This window comes from Alternaria infectoria (genome assembly GCF_024043175.1).
Source record: "Alternaria infectoria strain BMP 0036 chromosome Unknown scaffold_1, whole genome shotgun sequence".
NCBI classification, from domain to species: Eukaryota; Fungi; Ascomycota; class Dothideomycetes; order Pleosporales; family Pleosporaceae; genus Alternaria; species Alternaria infectoria.
In genome coordinates, this window is record NW_026250690.1 from 3,188,657 (window position 1) to 3,210,077 (window position 21,421).

Sequence of the window (21,421 nt, forward strand, 5' to 3'; positions counted from 1 at the left end):
TGTTGGTCTCGAACGAGCAAACACTCTTACATCATCATGCGGGGGCTTGACTCCGTTGCGTGTCACTATCCAACAATCAGGCTGGGCTGACCTGGCGAAGAAGATTGTGTTTGGGGCAGCTGAAGGGTGATTGCGTGCAAGAGCAGAAGAGCACGAGGGAAACATGGGTTCTAGGTCGAAGAATGGCAAAGCGGCACGGCGATGTCTTAGCAATGGAGGGGGACAGAACTTCTGGCATATACACTACTTCTGCAACGATCCATGCTGTAATGCTTGAGGTTGGGAGGTACGGGTCATATTCTACGATACCTCAAGTTTTTTGACAGGGAGAAAGTGCATAGGAAGAAATTGAGATATTGTTTAACAGATAACTTTCGATATATACATTACATTTGCATTTGCTTTAGTAGCAGCTAACACCCTACTTCGATGTGTCCAGGACATAGCGTCCAGCGATGGCACCCTTGTTCATCTTGTCATACACCATCTGGAGTTCAGAGAGACCAACGACCTTGAACGGAGCCTTGATCAAGCCGCGGCGGAAGAACTCGATAGCCTCTGAGCTGTCCTTGCGGTTACCGACGTATGAACCTTGGATTCTGATCATCTTGATGACAGTCTCAAAGACGGGTGCCTTTAGGTAGGCGCCAGCGGGGAGACCAATGCAGATGACAGTACCGCGTGGACGGACGTACTCGGCGGCTTGCTGGAAGGGCTTCTCGTTGACGGCAACGAGGATGACAACGTGGGGACCAAGACCATCGGGTGTTGCCTTCTGGACGTCGGCGACAAGGTTCTTGCTCGTGGAGAAGTCGACGAAGGCCTCGGCACCAAGCTCTCCAGTGCACATCTTCTTCTTCTCATCGCCAGTATCGATGGCGATCGTTCGTACACCCATAGCCTTTGCGTACTGGCAAGCAAGCGAACCGAGACCACCACCAGCACCGACGATGGCGGCGAATTGACCGGGCTTGACACCTGACTCCTTCAGACCCTTGTAGACGGTGATACCGGCACACAGAACTGGAGCAATGGCGGCGAGATCACATTCCTTGGGAATGCGGGCGACGTGAGCAGCCTTGGCGATGCAGTATTGCTGGAAGGTACCGTCGACAGTGTATCCAGATAGAAGAGGCTTGGGGCAGAGGGGCTCGTCCGCTTGCTGGCAGAAGTCGCAGGCCAGACAGGAACCGTTCAGCCACTTGACGCCTTGTGATGAGTTAGTATTGCTCGAAAAGACATGTATATTCTTATTCGGAAGTATCTCCGAATATACACAATAGAAGAGGAAACTTACCAGCATAGTCGCCAATCTCTACATCCGTGACGAGGTCACCTCGTGCGACAACGACACCAGCACCCTCGTGACCACCTACGAGAGGCAGCTTGGTGGCCTAGAAATAATTAGAATGTGACATCGGTACAAAGAAGAGAAGTACTCACCAAAGGCCAGTCACCGTTCACAGCGTGAAGGTCAGTGTGGCAAACACCACTGTACTTGATGTTGACCAGAACCTCATCAGGGCCAGGCTGCTCGACGGGAATCTTCTTGTACTCGACGGGTCCACCGGTCTTCTGGATGACCTGCGCCCATTGCTCCTTGGGAATTTCAGGCATGTTGGCAATGTTGAGTGAGTATGGTAGGTTGTCGAATGTGAGAGTGTTTGTAGTGGCAGATCGGAGATGTGATTGATGGTGGATGTCCTTGATTGTGTAGAAGACGTACGCTTTATATACTTGTCGTCAATGCCGAAAGGATGTCAACGCTTTAACCCCACCTGGAGACCAACATGTCACTTCGCCAGGGTCCGGATACATTCGCGCCTTCTTACAGGAAGCTACAGGCAATGCGTCCGTTCATCCACGCCAAGCCAGGTCTCCTGCTCAACACGTCGGAGTTGGACGATCACTGATGGACCTTGTTCATTGGTCAATCATCAGAGAAGTACACATGTACAGTGGAGCTCTGGAGGGGTACACGGAGGAGGATTGGATGATGGCTGGATCATGATGCATCGGCTGGGTGGGAGCGACCATAGCGCGAGCGCGAAGCATCCGTGGTAAGGCGAAAACTACTGCCGGAAATAGGAAAGTTGGTGTGGCCTGACTCTAGCGCGTGTAAATCAGCTCAGGGATTATGGTTCGAGGCAAACCGTCGTTGAGTATGGTGTGAGGGGTGATCTGGAGGATGGTCGGCTAGGTGGGGTCAGCGCCAGGCTTCTAGCTTCTTTCGACAGAATATCTCCTGAGACTGGCTGCCCAGCACACAACGGCCACGGCCGGTGCCGCAAATAACTCAAGGCAAAAAATCGTTCTTGTTCAAGTGACAGGTGAACTGAAGGCGTGGATGGCAATGGCAACGTCCTGCCCAGGCTCGGCCACAGTTCGGTTCAATCGCGCCTCGTCTCCATCTGGTTCCTCCACCGCATTACTCGACAGCTCATGTGAGTGCCCAAATCCACGTAAGTGTGCATTTGAGTTGATGAAACCTGCCAGTTGGGTCGGTCGAGCGCAAATTCCAAACGCTATTGCCAGATCTTCTGCGTAAGCTCTCCCAGCCACATGTAGCCGTGCATCTACATCTCCCAATTGAGGACCTCGAGAAAGCTAAGCGACCAGTAAGAGAGTCTTAGCCTTGCCTCTAGACAGCTCCACCACACGCGGCTCCTGTCGTACTATGCGGGGTTTCTGGATGCCAGGAGGCGTGGGAATAGCGCGTCCGCAATCGCGGGGTAGCGGACACTGGCTTGCTCGCGTCAATCGAAAGCGGCCGGATGTTACGGAGCAAAGGGACGGTTGACGATGGATATCCTGTGAGCTCAGAAACATAGGCTCCGAGCGAGATCTGCGTTGGCTGGGAAAGTGAGGGGCTGGAGACCTAGTGGTAAAAAGCACAGGGATTCCCAGGTCCGGAGAGCGGTGTTTTTCCCTGGGCTGGCTGTGCGGATGACGGGAGGGCGAAGGCTCGGAGACGCTCGCAACGTTGGAGCACAAGGCCCGTCTTATATGTCGCATACATGAGTACCTTCATAACCTCCTGCGAACTACACGGTCGGTCGCGACAGGATGACAGGTCGAGTATGATGAACGACCAGCCTAATGCGGTCAGCTACGCTGCCCATCAAGGACTTAACTCGACCCAGACCATGGAACGACCGCCTGCTACGGTACCTAACGACTGATTACCATGGCGGACGGAGTAAATCATCTGAACGACGAAACTCAACGGCCTAGTCTCCCAAAGGTGGATAACCCCGAATTTGCATCACTGTCGAATATTCCAATGTACAAGGTAGGCTATTACAGGATGCATGATCAAATCCGTGCACGAAGACAAGGGAGGCGAGTTTCACAGAATTCAATAGTGGTATCATTAATAGGCCAGAGCTCAAAAGCTCTCGTCATGGACTCATTACAACATAAGGCATAGGGGCGGAAAAGCTTCAGTCGAGAACTGATGCCCCATATTCGTACGACTCTATTGCACCATCACGTCGACAGCCTCGCCATTGCCGTTGGCCGGCCGCTCGTCGGCGTCCTGCAAGCCAAGAGGTAGAACGGGAGGGATGTCCTTTTGAGCAGCTCGCGCCTTGGTCTCCGCCCACTGGCGTAGGCGCACCAAGCTCCTCATGCGTGACTCTCCATGTGCCCCCATGCTCGTGAGTATTGCCTCGTTGACCTTGCTCGCGACATGCCGACGGAGCGAAGGTTCAAGCAGTTCATTGAGCTCTTTCTGGAGTGTTCCAGGGGCGGCAGGAAGGAAAATGAGCAACGACATAGTAAGCTCAAGATCCTTCAGGAAGTCCGTGTTCGTAGCTGCGCGAGGAGCTAGCTGAGACGACGCGAAGCTAAGAGCGGGTGTGATGTCGGAGGCGGTAGAGGATGTGCATGCGCGGATGAGCTCGATGAGCTGCAGACGCAACAGCGCGAAGTGTAGCGATGGATCTGTGTCTAGAATCTGACTCGAAGTTAGCAAAGCCCAATAAAAGGTATGCGACATGAGTGAATGGGGTTGTTTGCAATCATATTAAGGACTGAAGGTTTGATTATCATCAAAGAGATTCTGCGTGGTGCATGAAACTGGATATAATCCTGCAAAGGGTGGACGAAGCGTTAAGAGGATGCGTACCTGAGGGTTTAGATCATTGATCTTAGTAATGGCGGTGTCAATGTCGCCAGCATGGATAGACCGTCGTATTTCTACGCGGGACTGTATAGACTCCTCTTCAAGAGGTAGCTGGATGTTGGCTTCCTTGGCGAACTTCTCAGCAGCCCTCGGGTAGCCTTCGCTGACCAGGTAGTCCATGATGACAAAGTTGATGTCCCTGAAGCGCATACGTTAGCTTGTTGATCGGATGCCAGACAGTGTAGCGCGCAATGCAGCAGCTACTGCGAGATCAGAGATACAAGTTAACATGTTCTCCACACGTTGTTTCGGAGAGATTCCCAACTTATTTTGAAATCATCATGTGGGGCAGTAGCTGAGGCGGCGCGGACAGGTAGCAACTTACGTCTTTGACGGCTTGATGTCATCAATCTTCCTCTGGAAAGGATGCTGTGTTGGCGTTGCCGCCGACACCGAAACGGTAGATGAGCTCTGCATGATTGTTAGAGGGTGGTGAGTTTTGCGACAGCAGATGCGTTGGAGCTTACCATGGTGAAGCGAGGCGCTCAGCAAGCCTCAACCGACGTCCATCAGTGAAGGATAGAGCTGCCCGACCGTTGGTCGAGTGTGCTGGCAGTCACGCAAAGCTTGGTGCGTGATGAGAGAAAGTTTGTGAGTGAAGGTTCGTGGAAGAGAAAGACTGAGCTTGCGAGCTTGGCAACGCTAATGGGGTGGGTCGTTCTTATGTAAGCACGAGCCTAAGTAAAGAGCCGCCCGCTGCAGAAACCCGATCGTGCTGGAACCCTGCATACACCCTCGACATTATTCAGTCTTGCTATAAGAGGTGCGGTTTGGTAGAGCATGAGATAGCAGAAACACGGTCTCTTTTGGAAATCCGAAGAAATCACAAATATGGCCTCGGCAGGCCGCAAAACGCACTACGAACCGCCGTGGGGCAACGCGAGCATTATTGGTGTGGCTGGTAGTTCTGGATCTGGAAAAACTTCTCTGGCACTGGCGATAGTGGCATCTTTGAACTTGCCATGGGTTGTCATCCTGTCTATGGTGCGTACCAGCCTCGCACAGTGGGTCACGTGCTCCAATCAGCTAAGGACCACTGCATGTAGGATTCGTTCTACAAGCCTCTGACGCCAGAGCAATCTGCAGCGGCTTTCCGGAACGAATTCGACTTTGATTCGCCCGACGCTATAGATTTCGACATCCTGGTCGAGCGCTTGAAGGACATCAAGAGTGGCAAGGTGGCTGAAGTGCCTATATACTCTTTCCAAAAGCACGCCCGCCTTTCCAAAACGACCACGATCTACTCGCCGCACGTCATAATTCTAGAAGGCATATTTGCTTTGCATGACCAACGCGTGCTCGACCTCCTGGATCTCAAGATATTTGCGGAAGCCGACGCTGACCTGTGTCTCTCGAGACGTCTCGTACGGGATGTGAAAGAACGCGGACGCGACATCGAAGGATGCATCAAACAATGGTTCGCTTTCGTAAAGCCAAACTTCTACAAATATGTTGCGCCGCAAAGGGAGATTGGTGATCTCATCATTCCGAGAGGTATTGAGAACAAGGTCGCAATCACCATGGTGAGCAATCAGGTTCGACAGACGCTAGAAAGCAAGAGCATACAGCATCAGACGGAGCTGAAACGACTGGGCAAGATCGCGGAAGATAGCCCATTGAGCGATAATGCTATCGTACTGCAACAAACGAACCAAATCAAGGGAATGCACACCCTGTTACTCAACCCGACCACGTCGAGAGAAGACTTTATCTTCTACTTCGATCGCATGGTTGCGCTTTTGGTCGAGAAAGCTGCGGATTTCTTGCCTTTTGAATCACACAAGATCACTACGCCCCAGGACTACACGTACCAGGGACTCAAGAAGGCTGCGGAAATCAGCGCAGTAGTAGTCTTACGTGGTGGAAGTGCATTCGAAACGGGCCTTCGAAGAACCATTCCAGACTGCAGGACCGGGAGAGTATTGATTCAGACGAACTACAGTACTGGAGAACCGGAGTTGCATTACCGGGCTCTTCCCGAGAACATCGCAGAGCATGGACTGGTTTTAGTTCTAGATCCGCAATTCTCCACAGGTGCAGCGGCATTGATGGCGGTCAGGGTACTGGTTGACCATGGCGTACCGGAGAACAGAGTTGTCTTTGTGACATATACGGCAGGGCGCGTAGGTCTTAACAGGGTGTTGAGCGTGTTCCCAGACATCAAGATTGTGGTTGCAAGGCTGGGTCATGACGAAGAGGCGCGTTGGATCGAAACTAAGTACTTGGGATGCTGAAACGGGTGCGCAAATCACGTATAACGCAGGTAACGACGAGTTTGTTGAGATTGCGTACCATCTTCAGTATATGATCGCGTTTCACACATGATTGTATATAACCAACATGGTCTTGCCTGAACGCCGTGCCTCGTGCCAACGCCGATAAATGCCAGGTTCGCACCGAGCCAATGATGCACCGCTGTATATGTTGGGTATCATAGGAAGTACTCTGTCGTGACTTCCTTGCCTTGCTGTTGCTGCTGCTCTGCTCGGTGGACATCATTGTCGGGGCTCGCATCGAAAACATTGAAAAAGCGTTCACCGGTATCACTGACCTCCAGTACACTCGCCATGTTACCGCACCGATAGCAGTAGTTCGGTGCACTCCAAACTGTGCTCAGTCTGTCATCGTACAGAACCTGATAGCCCTCTTGACATAACTGATGTGCGCGTAGAATATGTGACATGGAGTTGACTTCCAGAAACTTCTTGACAACTTGTGCTCCAAATGTATAACCTGCACCTCTTGGGCTGAGGGAGAATTCGTCTCGTTCGGGATCTGGGTCGCTCCAGACTAGGTCCGCCATGGGCCCCTCGTGAGGTATCTCTCGGAAACGGTCGATGATTTTGATTTGGTCGATGGAATGTATTGACGGCGAAAGGCCACCGTGTACGCAGAATATCTGGTCGTTTATGACGACGGATAGGGTGAGGAAGTCGAACATGTCGGTAAAATAGTGCCATACGTTTGCGTTCCCGTACTTCCGCGAGCATTCGGTGTAGAAGCCATAGGACTGAGTGACTCCGCGCGATTCGTGGTTTCCACGTATAAGGTGGACTCGGTGTGGATAGCGAAGCTTCAAGCATACGAGGAGCGATATTGTTTCGACAGAGAAGAGACCGCGATCGACGTAGTCACCTAGGATATATTAGCGTCATGAAACGAGGTCGCGTGCAGCATGCGGCCAATGGACGGAGACGCACCGAGGAAGAGGTAGTTGGTGTCGGGACACGGCCCGCCAATCTTGAATATCTCCATCATATCGAAGAACTGGCCGTGGATGTCACCCACGACAGTAACGGGCGCTCTGATGTGCACCACATTGCTCTCTTTCATAAGCAGCTCCTTGGTTTTGGCGCATATTGCCTCGACCACCGACTCGGCGAGCAGCTCCTTCTTCGACAGGCGCGATATGCATTCATCGAGGTCTACGGTAGCTGCCACAATGTCAGCACAGCCAGCCAGGGAATGCGCAGGCGTCGGCGACTGACGTACACGGTAGGCCGGGCATGGTGGTGTTTGTGGGGTGGGTGTTGGTGTTGGGGCATTCGCGGCGCAGCTCAGGGTATCGAGTCTATACTGGTCGCTAGCAGGTGTCTGTATCGTACAATCATCCTCGGGGGCGCATCGAGGGGCGGTATCTGAGCGATGGCGCGAAAGGCAGCGACATGGCAATGGGGGGCAATATGTGCCTGTCGGCCTGAAATGCGGCGGCATCCCGCGCTGGCCCTGGCCCAAGCGCAAAACGTGACCACGCTCCAGATTTCATTTCTACGCGACAACCGTTGGCATGCTTCAATGGGATGGGTGTGCACTCGGCGTTATCACCTCTCAAGTCTTCCCTCCTGTCGCGTCATTAGATTCTGATGTCCTGAGGCCAACCTCCTGCATCCCTCGCAACCCGCCATCTGCATCCTGCTGTGCTCTCAATAGCAACTTCCAAGGGTTTTCCTCACATCAGCCTGGCTTGTTTCACTTCAGGGCTCTTTCCGTCAACTCAATTCCGTCTTTCCCAACGTCATAGTTCCGCCCCAAATCATTCAGCCTTCACGCGTTATCAGAGCACCCTAAGTTCAAAGTCCCTCTATGAGCTTGGGCTTCTCTTTCGTCGTCCTGGCTCGTGCGCTCGACCAGACCAAATTTTGAGACGCGCACCTCTCAACTCAAGAACACTTGCCTACGTCCAGTCCGACCTACATCACCACTTCCGAGAAATTCATCGACTCCATTTCTTTCTATACAGTCCCGAGCATTTTACTCCTGACGTGCATCGCAACAGGTAATTTCCAGAGTGGGCATGTCGTGGAGCGGGCCCGTAGCAGGTTCGGCGCCTTTCCAGCAGCAACCGTATGGCAATGGCCAGCCATACGGCCAACAGCCGCCCTATCAATATGGACAGCAGCCAGGACAACAACCAGGATACGGACAATATCAGTCAGGAGCTGCCTATCCGCCGGCCGGTCCACCTCACCGTGCTCCTCATGTTCAGTAGGTTTCTTTTATCTCACCACGTACTTGCAGTTCGGCCAGATATTTTGAAAAGAACAACAGCATCGAACCTCAAGTTGAGATTCCCCAAAGGTCGTTTTCTGACATATGTGTAGACCTCCAAAGAAGAAGGGAAATCCGATAATTACTCGGTATCCCCCTCCCCCAGGCTATCGTGGGCCGGCGCAACCCCAGGGTCCTTTTGGAACCACTCAGTTTTCCAATCAGTACCAACCGCCGCAGCCTACATTCTCACAACCACCCCCAGTACCTCCAAGTTACCCACAGCAAGGTTATGCTGCTCCCCCTGCGCACCATGGCTATTCCGCTCAGGGTTATAATCAGCCGCCGCCCCAAGCTCCGAATTATCCACAGGCCGCATATCCGCCGGCGCAAGCTAATTATCAATGGCCACAACCAGGTTATCAACCAAATACAGGTTACTCGCAACCTCCGAATCAACCTCCTGCGCAGCCATATGCACCACCACAGAGCCACTATCAAGGATATCAGCCTCAGCATGCAGCCACTAACACCAATCAACAGGCTTATGGACAGAATCCAGCGTGGTCACAGCAGCAGGGGCAAGCATCCTATCAGTCAAACCAATACAGCTCAATCAACGGATTACCCAACGATAGTCATTCCACGCCGGATCCTCACGCTACACCAACTCAGGCGACTGTTCATCTCACTACATCTCGTACCCTTCCACCGTCTAATCAATCCACAAGTGCTTTGAGTGAGGGGAGTTCAGGCGAGAAGCCGCAACTGTTCCTTGCCTGGGACGACTGGGATTTCGATTTCGATGGTGCTATATGGCCCAAAAGCAATGAACCTGTCGATCCGGCCCTCAGTCTCGGAGTTATCATCTGGCATCCCGCAAAGCAGGTAACACGTGCATTACCATCAACCTTCGCTGAGGCCGAAGAAGACGCACTGAAACCCACGCCGGAGAAACTGGACAACGGAGATTCAGTGTCGATGTACTTTACAGCCGACAACTCGCATGAGGCTTTCTTGAATGTTAGGCAGACAGACGAATGGGAGACACTTCAGGATGATCCAGTCTTCGTCGTATTCACAGACGAAGACATGAAATCCAATCTCGTCTCGCTAGAGGATTGTATTGCTCAACGAGATCGACCGGACGAATTGTACGAGGAGGTACAGCAGGATGAGGATCTGGAGATGCGCGATGCTACGTGGGACATTATGGATAACCTTGAGCAAGCACTCGCTACAAACAGTGGATCCACCAAACCTGCCACTACGGAGTCTGAGACAGCACCTCCTCAACAGCTAAGCCAAGAAGACATCCTGGCTAAACTGGGCGTGACCGGGACTCCGAAGCCACCATCAGATGAGCAGATTTCACTACCATTGTCTGCCTCCGATGCGAAGATCCCATCGGCACTTCCTGGCAAGCCATCATTGCCTTCTGCCTTCACAAAGACTGCAGAGCCTGCTCTTCCACCTCAACGAGCGCAATCGTATGGAGGGCATCGCAACAATACACATGGACCTCCGCTGCCTCGGCCGTACGGCTCCATGTCGTCTTCGACCACCTCTAGGCCCCCACCCCCACCTCCACCCCCAGAACAACAACGCTACGATCCTTGGAATGCGCCTCAGCGTAGTGGCCATGGTCTCGATGGCTCCAGGGGCAGTCCGGCGCTCTCTGAAGGAAGCAACCACACCATGGCTGGCTCTGATTTCGAGCCCGAAAACCCCAGCAGCGAGATACGACAGGATGTGCCAAGTGCAACCTCACTCGACCGAGGCGATAGCTCTTTCTCTCGGAAGAGGAGCTATGAGGATGCGGACCACGAGCATGAGCGCTTGCGGCAGCAAGAAGACTACAGCAAACGAAAGCGACGCTCTCAAGTTGATGCTGCGTACAGGTAAGTCCTGTCAAATCCTTTTAACGCTCTCCAATTCTCGTGCAGTATCTTACCAGTCACAGCCGACGTTGAACGTCCCGTCAGTACTTCGGCACACCCACTGCAATGCTTGCTCGGAATTTTTGTCAGAGCCGTCAATTCTTGTGGCTGCCGTGTCATTCGTCAAGAACACCTCCCGCCAGCCTCTTGACCTTGAACAATGGTCTGTCTAAGATACTGGATCATTCATTTTCTCTAGCATGTTATCATGCTGGATGATGCCCTACATTTTCATTCACTGCTTTGCTACTACACCCTCACGTCTACAGGGGTTGACGACTGTGATCCCATTTTCTGTCTAAAGAATGCTTTGATGAGTTTGTTCAGAAAGGGTGGCTTATGGGTATGGCGTCATTCAGCGCTTGATGTTCATTTCACAGGGCACGTTAAGTCCTTTTCTCTTCACTGTCTGTTCCAGACGTTCTATCATCTTGTCATCTTCACCACTATTTACATTAATCTCATTCGATCTTCCCAGTTGTCGCGTCAAATTCTGTCGATGTCATCCTTCTATCTGTTCACCTACCACCATGTTTGATCCTTGTTCTTCAGATTACATTTCCTTAGTGTTTAGTCCCTTACTTGGCTCGAAGATTGCGATCCATGTTTTATCCCTGTAGTCCAGCAAGATCACACATTCGTATATGCAGTAAGTATATTGGTATTTGTGGTGTGCGTGCCTAGCTACTTCAAGTAAAATGGCGTCAGCCACAGGATATGCATACTACGCTTGCACTCAGGTAATCAGCTGCAAGCTATTCTCTACCTTTCAGCGAGGGCTGTGACCTTGAAGATCTTTGATCCATGATGCGTAGCAGAATCTACAGGCTGAGCCACAAGTGCTCATATCAGGTGCTAATATCAGGTGCTGGGGAGGACAGCTGTTCTTTATGTGATTCAACCTGCGTACCACACAAAGCGTTTGTTCTAAATGGGACATGAACACGTACATACTGCACTAGAGAACCAAAATGGATTATGTGCAATAATCAGTAGTCTTGTACATCTGATAAGTGACATGTGAATCTGTGCGAGGCAGGCAATTGGTTTCAAAAGCTTGCCACTCGGTAAGAACAATCTAGAAACGAAAGATTGGCCTGGAAAGACATCGAATTGCAGAAGCGGCGCTCCATCTTGACTAGCGCTATTGTTGCAGCGGTGGTTCTCGTATATCGTATTCCAGGGACCTCGGCGGGTGCACAGCCACGCACAGCCACAATGTGCGTCATCAGATCAAGCGACTCCAGGTACCTCTCACTCAGGCGACACCCCAACGCCAGAACAACGACTACGACCTTGTACCTACAGCTGCGCAACCCAACCCAGAACTCTACATCGCGAATCACTGTCATCATGTGCGGCTCCGACTGCTTCTTGATGCTCCTAAGCGTCCTGGTACGTCCACGCCCCCAAAGCTGCAGCAGGCACCAGCCATCTCTCTGCGACCCACCGTCTCCAAGTACTGACGCGTCAACTAGTTCCCACCTGTGGGGGTATGGGTAAAGAAAGGCCTCTGCAGTGCCGACTCTCTTATCAACCTCGCGCTCTGCTGTCTCGGTTTCCTGCCAGGCCTCCTACACGCCTGGTACGTGATCCTCCAAAACCCAGATCCGTACGACGCATACCAGCAAGTGCCCGATCGCGAACGTGGCGCAAACAGCAACGGCGGAACCACATACTATGTCATCACCCACGAGCAGCCGGCTGGAGGACAGGCGAATTACGGCACCGTGGGCAGCCAGCCAAGCAGCGGCCAGTTCCCCGGACAGCAGAGTGGCGTGACAAACAGCTTTGCGCAGCCAAAGGGAAGCAAGGCCGCGAAGGGCGCTTCAGCCCCGAATGCTTCTGCACCGCAAGCCGGCGAAGGTAGCTCGAGTCAGCCTGAAGGGCCACCACCGACCTACGCAGATGTGATCAAGGGCGACAACAAGGTTCAGGGCCCATAAATGGACAGTCTTGGGCGCATATGTCTCAAGAGAAGGGACATGTAGAGCAGTACAATACGTGTTAAGCGGCGCACAGGATTGCTTGGACTGGCAGTAGGGCGTTCATGATACTGGATATGGATATCTCATGTGGGAAAGGAGTGCTTGATGTAAACATTATAAAAGATTCAATAACTTTGCTACGTCTTTCTCTTGCGGCCATGGTACACGCGACTAGCTTCTTGATCATGCACGTTGTGAGACTCCCGCCCGTACGTCATCGGCCGGATTGTACACTGTGGCTGCATGAGCGACGGCAGACGTACAGATGCAAAATTACGAACCGTGTCTAACTATCATACTGAGCGCTATGTGTATGAGCAATCTCGAATTCGATTTTTTGCGCACGAATCAGGTTGTTGCGGCGTGCCGCCACCCACGTCGCTGCGGCATGCCTTCGGCGAGTGCGCACCAATGCTGTGAGGACGGCCCCGGCATTTCTTTTGCTTTGTGCCCGCCGACATCCATGGCCGTTGCGCAACTTGCCTAGTTGGGCAACAGATATGAGAAAAAGCAAGAAACGTTCGATCGTGCTGAAGCAGGCGACAGGATATATTTTCCCTCGTGTGCGGTGTCCCCTCGAGGGTGAGCGCGCCATTATGGCGCCATCATTGTGCCATCATCACTTCAGCCGTGCAACTGGGCCAAGGACGTATGCACGCGCAGATCACCAGGTCAGATGCGATGCACCTCCTAGAGCTATCATATCGCATGTGTATGTGAATACATGAGTAAGCAGACGTTATTTCAGATCTCTGTCATGGCCGCATGCGAATGTAGGTAAGCTTGATGCTTGTCGTGCATGGCAAGACTATTCGCGGTTTTCCCGTCGCATTCGGATGCGAGCAGACGCAAAACAAGCGGCTGGAGCTTACGGTGTACAGCATACGTGGTAAAACGTCCAGGGTGCAGCCTGCGACGCCGGCCAAACAGCCATGGGGGAAAGCAAGGAAACTTCGACAACACCAGCAGTTTCCCCAGATCGAGTATCGTGATGCTTTGCTAGTGTGCAAGCTGGCATGCAGGGTCGACCACTTAAGCGTTTCCAAGTCTAGCCGCGTCGTCATGCCCAGACCGCCTCTGCGCCCCGATGCTAGCCCAAGCCCCCAGCCAAGTGCCTCGAGTGAATCTTGGTTCTCCGTAACAAGGCTTGACTGGCATGACGTGAAGCTTCGCACATCTGTCTTCCGAGAGGCAATCACGCAGACTCCGAACGCAGTGATTTGCGTTTGCATGCGCGCGCTACTGTGAACACAGCCTTTTGACAATCTCGTTAGCTCCTATTTGCCCCCGTCAACTGTGGCTGAGGCGTTTCTCATTCGTGCATTCACACAACAGCCACAACTATACTCGTCAGTGTTGGACTCGTCAGTGCGCTGGCCTCCTGTCAACGCTGGTTTAATTACCCTTGGCCCCTTCCTCCCTTTCTCCATTCACTCACCGGTCCTTTGTTCTCAGGGCAACCCTCCAACGACAAATCTCCGACACAAATTGCACGCGTACCTGCGTCTGTTTCTCCCCGGTTGCATCAGGCACATTTCTTCGCGCGCTTGTTGGTCCAGACAATTGTTCGCCCCCATTTCATCCGTTTCGGCCCCCAGCCACCCGTTCCGAATCACAAGCAACTCGTTCCGAGTACTCACTTGGCATATCGAGCTGCAGGTCGCACTTCTTGAGCGCGACTCCCAACTGGACCACATATCCACCACTAAGTGCAAGAAGACGGCACAGCTGCCGCGAAAGTAGATCAATGCGTAAGTGGATCCACATCTCCGAGAATCGAGATCGCGATAGGTCTCGATTATCCCTCGACCCGACTTCTTCTGCCAAACACCAGAACACATCTAATAATGAATCTAGATACCGTACGAAGGCAGGCACATCGCGTCGCGTCGCAACATGGCGGCAACGGCGCAGCGAATTACAACCCATTCGCCCGACAACGGTCGCGAGACGTTAACCTAGACGAAGAGAACGCAGTACACAGGACGCGATCCGAAACCCATGCTACACCCGCCATCGAGGAGCAAAGACGGCTAGAGAGCATGCAAGCAGGCAAAGAGTTCGGTATGCCCGGCCACCACAACACCGAACCATCTGCATCTTCTCCAACATACGGAAGCGCGTCTACGACTATCCCGGAGTCAACGGAGGAGAAGGATCTGATGTCCGAAACGAATGGCGCGCACAAGGCTTCCGGTGACAGCACCATTGCGCCTTCCAACCAAGAGGCCAACGTCGGCCCTACCCGTCGTGCCAAATTCAAGGGCATCTTCCGCAAAGACCACGATGCACCAGATGTTGAGGCAGAGGACCCGGAAGACGACGAGCTTTCGCTAGAGGAACGCAAGAGGAAGGCTCACAAGAGGAAGATTCCAGTCGGCAAACAGATCCGTTTCGTTCTTTTCGGTGCCTGGATCAATGTTCTCCTCATCTTTGTGCCCATCGGGTTTGCTGTTAGATACGCACACCTGAAACCCGTCCCGGTTTTCGTCATCAACTTCATCGCCATCATCCCGCTCGCAGCCATGCTCAGTAACGCGACTGAAGAGCTGGCCATCCGTGTTGGCGAGACTCTTGGTGGGCTGTTGAACGCTACCTTTGGCAACGCCGTCGAACTGATCGTGTCCATCCAAGCCCTGCTCAAAGACGAAATCACTATCGTCAAGACTTCACTTATTGGTAGCATGTTGTCAAATTTGCTATTGGTATTGGGTATGTCTTTCTTCCTGGGAGGAATCAACCGCCTGGAACAGTTCTTCAACGTCACGGTTGCACAGACGGCGGCGTCGTTGCTTGCTCTCTGTGTTGCATCGCTTATCATTCCGACTGTGTTCCACAACACCATCGCCGAGGACGACAACACCGCGAACAATGGTGCTGCCGATGCTGTCAGGAACCAGGAATTATCACACGGCACGGCTGTTATCCTCCTCTTGGTCTACGCTTGCTACCTCGCCTTCCAGCTAAAGACTCACGCTACCATGTACAATGAGCCTAGCCAAAAGGTCCCTAAGCGCAAGTCTGGCAAGAAGGAGGAGGGCGATGCTTCGCGCGGCATCGCAGCTATTGGCGCCGGTACCGCTGCAGCTTCTGGAGGCGGTGTCAACATGAAATCACTTTTCAAGAACCCCGACGGCTCAGAAGACGACGACGAAGAAGAGGAGTTCGAAACACCCTCGCTCTCTGTTCTCGGCGCTCTCGTCACCCTCGCAATTTCCACAACTCTTGTCGCTTTTTGCTCAGAGTTTATGGTCGAAAGTATCGAAGGTCTTACCGACACCGGTAAAATCTCTACTACCTTTGTCGGTCTTATCTTGCTTCCCATCGTCGGTAATGCTGCCGAGCACGCCACCGCTGTCACTGTCGCCATCAAGGACAAGATGGATCTGTCTATCGGTGTTGCTGTCGGCTCCAGTATGCAAATTGCTCTTCTCGTCTTCCCGTTCATCGTTATCTTGGGATGGATCCTTGGCAAAGACTGCATGACTCTGTACTTCGACAACTTCCAGATCGTCACGCTCTTCGTCTCGGTATTGCTCGTCAACTACCTCATCCAGGACGGCAAGTCACGTAAGTTTACTCCCCTGCTCTGCTCATGTGCGCATTTTACTAACAAGTTGCAGATTGGCTCGAAGGCATACTGCTCATGGCCAGCTACATCATCATTGCACTGGCCGCCTGGTTCTACCCCGAAATTGCGGAGAACCAGTGCTAGACATGGTCTTATACAGACCCTTTCTTTGTTTTCTTCATGTCCATACTTGTAGGGTTTTTACGGAAAGAGATGGTGAATAGGGAGTCTTCTTGGTTTACATGGGTATACATACTACGGCTACAACCGTTTCCTTTCGAATTTGCTCCGATACCCAATAACACGACAGGTGTATTGTAGCACCTTATACTCGTAACAATGTAAAGAATAATGTCTAACACGAGTTCTTATTCATGATGCATATCATGAAGCTGGGTTGCAGATTACGAAGCACCGCGATCGTCGGGTTGTATCTGAATCAGAATGGGTGCCGCTCTCTTCCTGTGTGAGCGTTATGATGATGACTTTGCGCTAACCTGTTGAAAAGTCAGGAAACCTCGAATCGGTTTGCCGCCTACAATGCCTGCGCCACTTACAATTACAACTATTATGGAGGTGCGAGGGGATTTCCAGTAAGCCGCGCATATTGTATCTGCGCTGACCTGCCGCAAATTCAGGAACGCGCAAATGGGTCTCCCGCTGACAATGCCTACTTCGAGCACAGCCGTCACTCTTTCGAAGGGGCCAGGAGACTCTCAGTGAGTCGCATACAGTGGACGACCAACAAATTTGCATTATGGGATTTCGGACGCTCACTCACCTCGACTTGAGCAAACCGACCCGAAGCGCTGGTATAAATGACCTCTGACAGGTATCTTCTATGTATGACTCTCTCACCTCAATCTGAACCTCCAGCGTCTGCTGCGCATTTCTCTCACCTGGCTCCCCGCTCCATTGTCTGCCCTGTGTGCCTCTACATAAGCCTCACACTCTACACCTCCTCCTTCCTTCCTACACCGCACTCCTCCCCATTCTTCATAAGTCTTTCAAGCCTATCATAACCTTCATTCAGCCCACTACTACTACCCAAGCCCCAACTCAACGTCCAGCCATCATGGCCGAGCCGGATGACATGATCGATATGTCCGACGCCCAACTCCCGGTACCAACTAGCGAGAACCTCGATCATGATCAAGACGCACTTATGGCTGAGTCTAATCGTGAGGACGACATGGCCGATGCTCAGGTCCCGCTATCACAAGTCGAGAACATGGATCACGATCAAGACACACCTGTGCCTTCAATCGAGCAAGTCCGCGATCTTGACTCGCTGTTCATTCCTGAAGACGAACCCCCTTCCCAGATCATTACGCCTCAACAAGAACCCGTCGCACCCATCGCCACTCCGCCAATCCTTACCCCACCTCGTCCAAAGGTGACCGGTCAATCAGTCATTCAGAAGATTCGCGCCATGCAGAAAGAACGGCAGCATCAGAAGCTGATCGCTAGCAGACAAACACCAGCATATCCGACCAACTCCAACCTCGACGATGAGGCGTATCTTGAGGCTGTCAGACCAGGACAGTCTTCATCCGCTGCTGTTCCGGCTATTAACGAGGACGATCTCGCAGACAAGAGAGCCATCAAAGATTTTCAAGCGAAGAAGCGCTATTACGATGAGGTGAAGAGGAAGAAGGGTACTCTATCATTCGTAGAGCAGGTTGCGTGGATGAAGATAAGGGGTGTTGAGGAAGCCAGAAAGAAGAAGCGATCTCGCGATCTTGCCAAAGACAGAGAAGCGGATGACGGCGAAGTTGACCTTTTCCCAGAGTTCAGTTTAACACGAAACATTGAGGAAGAGGTGGAATCTGATCAGGACTTCGATTTCGCAGATTCTGGAACACGCAAGCGCCGCCGACCGATGCCTACCAAAGAAGGACAGCTTATGTCAATGCATGATGCCGAGCTCCAGAGCATGCATGTGGCTCTTGAAGCTGAAGGCGACGCATCACGGAAGAAGCAGAAGGGAGCTGTAGCTTCGGCCGAAGAACAGGCTTCTGTGCCTTCTGGTCGTGGCAAAGGCTCGAAGGGAAAGGGACCCGCGAAGCCAAGATCTGGCCCTAAAAAGCCCGTCAGGACTCGTGGTAATAAGACTTCGAAGAACAAGCAGGACGCCATTCACGCGGTCAAGCAAGCAGCGTCTTTTTTCAACGCCAATGTCTTCGAGCAACAAGCCGGCGCTAACGCAGCTGACCAGCCAGGGTTCAGATCAAGGAACAAAGCTGATGCTTTGAGAGAGCTCATCGCTAGCGTACCGCTTGACGACAGAAAGAAGGCAACGACCGATATGAATGTTCTGTTGGCCGCGACAAAAGACTTTGATGGTACAGGTCATGTCAAGGCAGACGGGAACGGTCTCTGGCGAGTGAGAGGTATGAGCACGTCACTCAAGGCCTACCAAGTGCTCGGTACCGCCTTCATGCGCCGCCGGGAGAATGGATCTGATGAACCGAAAGGTGGCTTGATGGCTGATCAGATGGGACTTGGAAAGACTCTCATGATGCTAGGTAATTGTCCTCAACATACCTTGTCAAATCAAACTGACTCCTACAGCGAACATAATCAACGGTCGACCACCGAAGAACGATACAGGACCCAAGACAACTCTCCTTATTGCGACTCCTGCACTCTTGACGCAATGGAAGAATGAAATCGAGCTGCACACCGACGCCTCCAAAGTCAACTTGAGAATAATGCGCTACGGCGCCGGTACGCGTCTTGACTCTACCAATGCCGATCAGATTCTAGCAGGACACGACGTCGTTCTTACTACGTACACGGAAATCATGAAGTCGTATCCCAAAAACGAACCGCCTATCGAATGCCAAACTGCCGAGCAGAAGATAGCTTGGTGGAAGATGGTCTTCGAGCAACAGAGGGGTCCTTTACACCGCATGATATTCTTGCGCATCGTTCTCGATGAGGCTCAGGCTATCAAGAACCACATGTCGCGAACATCGATCGCATGTCGAGCCCTGATGGCGCATCACAAGTGGGCCCTCAGCGGTACACCAATCCTCAACAGCCTGACTGAGCTCTACCCCTACTTCAAGTTCCTTGGTGTCCCGCACACTGGCAGCTTCAAGATTTTTAAGCATAACTACTGCGACAGTAAGAACGAGGATAACACCGAGAGACTGCTGGTGCGCCTTTCGCAGTTCATGATTCGACGCACCCACGCCGACGAGATGTTTGGCGCTCCCATCCTGAAGCTTCCTCAGGCTGACCAGTCAACTTACTGGTGTGATTTCAATTCCGTCGAGAGGAGTATCTACGACATTGTTCGCGCACGCTTTGCCAAATGCATCAACATGTGGGCGCAAAACGGTACCCTGGACAAGTCATACAGCAACGCGCTGGTGTAGGTACCCCAATTCAGCCTAAGTAACATTTATTAACAGTTTCATAGCATGCTTCTCCGCCTTCGCCAACTGACCGGTCACATCCTCATGCTGCAGTTCGTCATCCGTGACCTTCTTGAGCGCGAAGACATCGAGCTTATCAAGAGTGTGGTCGATAAAGAGGCCAAGAACGCGGACCACAGGACTGGAAAGACGATCAGTTCTATTCGCAAGCAGCTTGACAAGGTTGCAGCTGATCAGAAGAAGAAGACTGCCGCTATCGAAGCCAAGAAAGCTGCCACCAAGAAAGCTGCCAAAGCTAGGAAAGACGCTGCCAGAAAAGCTGCCAAAGAGCGAGGAGAGGCTTACGTGTCAGAGGACGAAACTGCCAACGCCAATGCCATCGACAAAGACGATGATTTACTGGAAGAAGAGTTCGATGAGCCGATCGATGAAGGCCCTGCAGATGATCTCATCCAACGCTTCAGCACAGGTGAGGGATTCGGCAAGGATTTTAACTTCAAGCCCTTCCTCAGCAGCCTCAAGACTGGTGAGAGCTGGGAGAAGACAAAGCAAAAGGCCCAATGCGCCTGGTGTGGCAGGCAACCTCGACAACCGTTGATAACGTCCTGTGGTCATCTCATTTGCAGGGAGCCTTGCTACGAGAATGAGGTGCTCCTTCCAATGGCCGAAAACGACCCAGACTTACCACCGATCACCCCAGCATGCAAGGCGTGTGGTGCTACTCCCGACCATTTTCATCCCTGTGAGGTAGACGAGGATGATACACCTGATGCACCTGCACGAGGCACACGAGCCAACAAGAAGAAGAACAAGGACAAGCAGCGCGCGCGCCTTGGCCAAGAAGACATCGCAGAGGATTGGCTTTCCCTGGCTGGCGAGGACGTTCTACCCTCTGCGAAGACGATTGCTGTCAAGAGCCAGATCATGAACTGGCTTGCGGAGAATAAACACGTTAAGATCATCGTCTACACTCAGTTCCTGGCCATGTAAGTACTTTGCTCCATGGTTTTCTCTATTCAGACTCTAACAACCCACAGGATCCGCATTTTGGCAGCCGTATTTCGGAAAGAAGACTGGAAGTTTGCGGAAGTAAGTACCAGCCAGATGGCGACATGGACTTTCGTACACTCGTTTGACGCTGAAATAAACCGCGAATACCTCCCGGCACTACCCTGATTCTCAAGCTATTGTGGATTATTGCTAACGTCTTGCGCAGTACCATGGCAAAATGAGCCTGGGCGCCCGTGATAAGGCCATCAGCTCGTTCGCCGAGAACCCAGAATGCAAGATCATGCTGGCGTCTCTCCGCTGCGGTGGCTGTAAGTACATCAGATTAAGCTCCAGACTTACTTTTACTGATTATCTGCAGTGGGCCTAAACCTGACGATGGCCTCTAAAGTCATCATGATCGATCCCTGGTGGAACTCGGCCTCCGAACAACAAGCATTCTGTCGCGTGTTCCGCATCGGCCAACTCGAGGAGACGTTCATGAGCCGGCTCTGCGTCAAGAACACGGTCGACGAGCATCTCATCGGCATGCAAGATCGCAAGGACAAGGAGATTGCTGCGATAATGGAGGACGATGGCAAGACCATGAAGAAGTACGTGTTGATTTCTCCTAGCGATCGATCGACGTATAACTAACAGCAATCAGGATGGATACACGCACCCTGATGCGACTGTTCGGTAACTTGGAGGAGGACCCCGATGGTAAGCCTTTCATCATGGTCGATAACCCGGATCCACGCGGTGGTTTCCGGGCTGATCGTGATGACGAGGGCTATGCCGACGATCTTTAGTGTGTGGTATTGGGATTCGGAGGGGGTTTGAGGTATACAGGCGTCTAAAAAGTGCGATTTTGA

General features: G+C 52.3%; 8 protein-coding genes across 8 annotated transcripts; 5 read left to right on the plus strand and 3 right to left on the minus strand.

The window, feature by feature from the left end:
• Positions 1–421: 421 nt before the first annotated feature.
• ADH1 (alcohol dehydrogenase) lies at positions 422–1,617 on the minus strand (the record flags this gene model as incomplete). The annotated part of the gene is made up of 3 exons (XM_051492477.1): positions 422–1,209; positions 1,298–1,394; positions 1,444–1,617. 3 exons carry the CDS (start codon positions 1,615–1,617, stop codon positions 422–424), a joined length of 1,059 nt encoding a protein of 352 aa, XP_051357989.1.
• A 1,861-nt stretch (positions 1,618–3,478) lies between these two features.
• J4E92_001064 (uncharacterized protein) lies at positions 3,479–4,603 on the minus strand (the record flags this gene model as incomplete). The annotated part of the gene is made up of 3 exons (XM_051492478.1): positions 3,479–3,958; positions 4,130–4,325; positions 4,512–4,603. 3 exons carry the CDS (start codon positions 4,601–4,603, stop codon positions 3,479–3,481), a joined length of 768 nt encoding a protein of 255 aa, XP_051357990.1.
• A 414-nt stretch (positions 4,604–5,017) lies between these two features.
• J4E92_001065 (uncharacterized protein) lies at positions 5,018–6,420 on the plus strand (the record flags this gene model as incomplete). Its single annotated transcript, XM_051492479.1, has 2 exons — positions 5,018–5,170; positions 5,233–6,420. 2 exons carry the CDS (start codon positions 5,018–5,020, stop codon positions 6,418–6,420), a joined length of 1,341 nt encoding a protein of 446 aa, XP_051357991.1.
• A 197-nt stretch (positions 6,421–6,617) lies between these two features.
• Positions 6,618–7,694, minus strand: J4E92_001066 (uncharacterized protein; the record flags this gene model as incomplete). Its single annotated transcript, XM_051492480.1, has 3 exons — positions 6,618–7,321; positions 7,387–7,620; positions 7,679–7,694. 3 exons carry the CDS (start codon positions 7,692–7,694, stop codon positions 6,618–6,620), a joined length of 954 nt encoding a protein of 317 aa, XP_051357992.1.
• Positions 7,695–8,532: 838 nt separating this feature from the next.
• Positions 8,533–10,579, plus strand: J4E92_001067 (uncharacterized protein; the record flags this gene model as incomplete). Its single annotated transcript, XM_051492481.1, has 2 exons — positions 8,533–8,671; positions 9,237–10,579. The coding sequence occupies 2 exons, from the start codon at positions 8,533–8,535 to the stop codon at positions 10,577–10,579; spliced, it is 1,482 nt and encodes a 493-aa protein (XP_051357993.1).
• Positions 10,580–11,967: 1,388 nt separating this feature from the next.
• Positions 11,968–12,560, plus strand: J4E92_001068 (uncharacterized protein; the record flags this gene model as incomplete). Its single annotated transcript, XM_051492482.1, has 2 exons — positions 11,968–12,009; positions 12,093–12,560. 2 exons carry the CDS (start codon positions 11,968–11,970, stop codon positions 12,558–12,560), a joined length of 510 nt encoding a protein of 169 aa, XP_051357994.1.
• Positions 12,561–14,349: 1,789 nt separating this feature from the next.
• J4E92_001069 (uncharacterized protein) lies at positions 14,350–16,317 on the plus strand (the record flags this gene model as incomplete). The annotated part of the gene is made up of 3 exons (XM_051492483.1): positions 14,350–14,353; positions 14,460–16,172; positions 16,226–16,317. 3 exons carry the CDS (start codon positions 14,350–14,352, stop codon positions 16,315–16,317), a joined length of 1,809 nt encoding a protein of 602 aa, XP_051357995.1.
• Positions 16,318–17,248: 931 nt separating this feature from the next.
• J4E92_001070 (uncharacterized protein) lies at positions 17,249–21,358 on the plus strand (the record flags this gene model as incomplete). The annotated part of the gene is made up of 7 exons (XM_051492484.1): positions 17,249–18,701; positions 18,748–19,555; positions 19,604–20,545; positions 20,597–20,648; positions 20,776–20,878; positions 20,929–21,160; positions 21,214–21,358. 7 exons carry the CDS (start codon positions 17,249–17,251, stop codon positions 21,356–21,358), a joined length of 3,735 nt encoding a protein of 1,244 aa, XP_051357996.1.
• Positions 21,359–21,421: the final 63 nt, after the last annotated feature.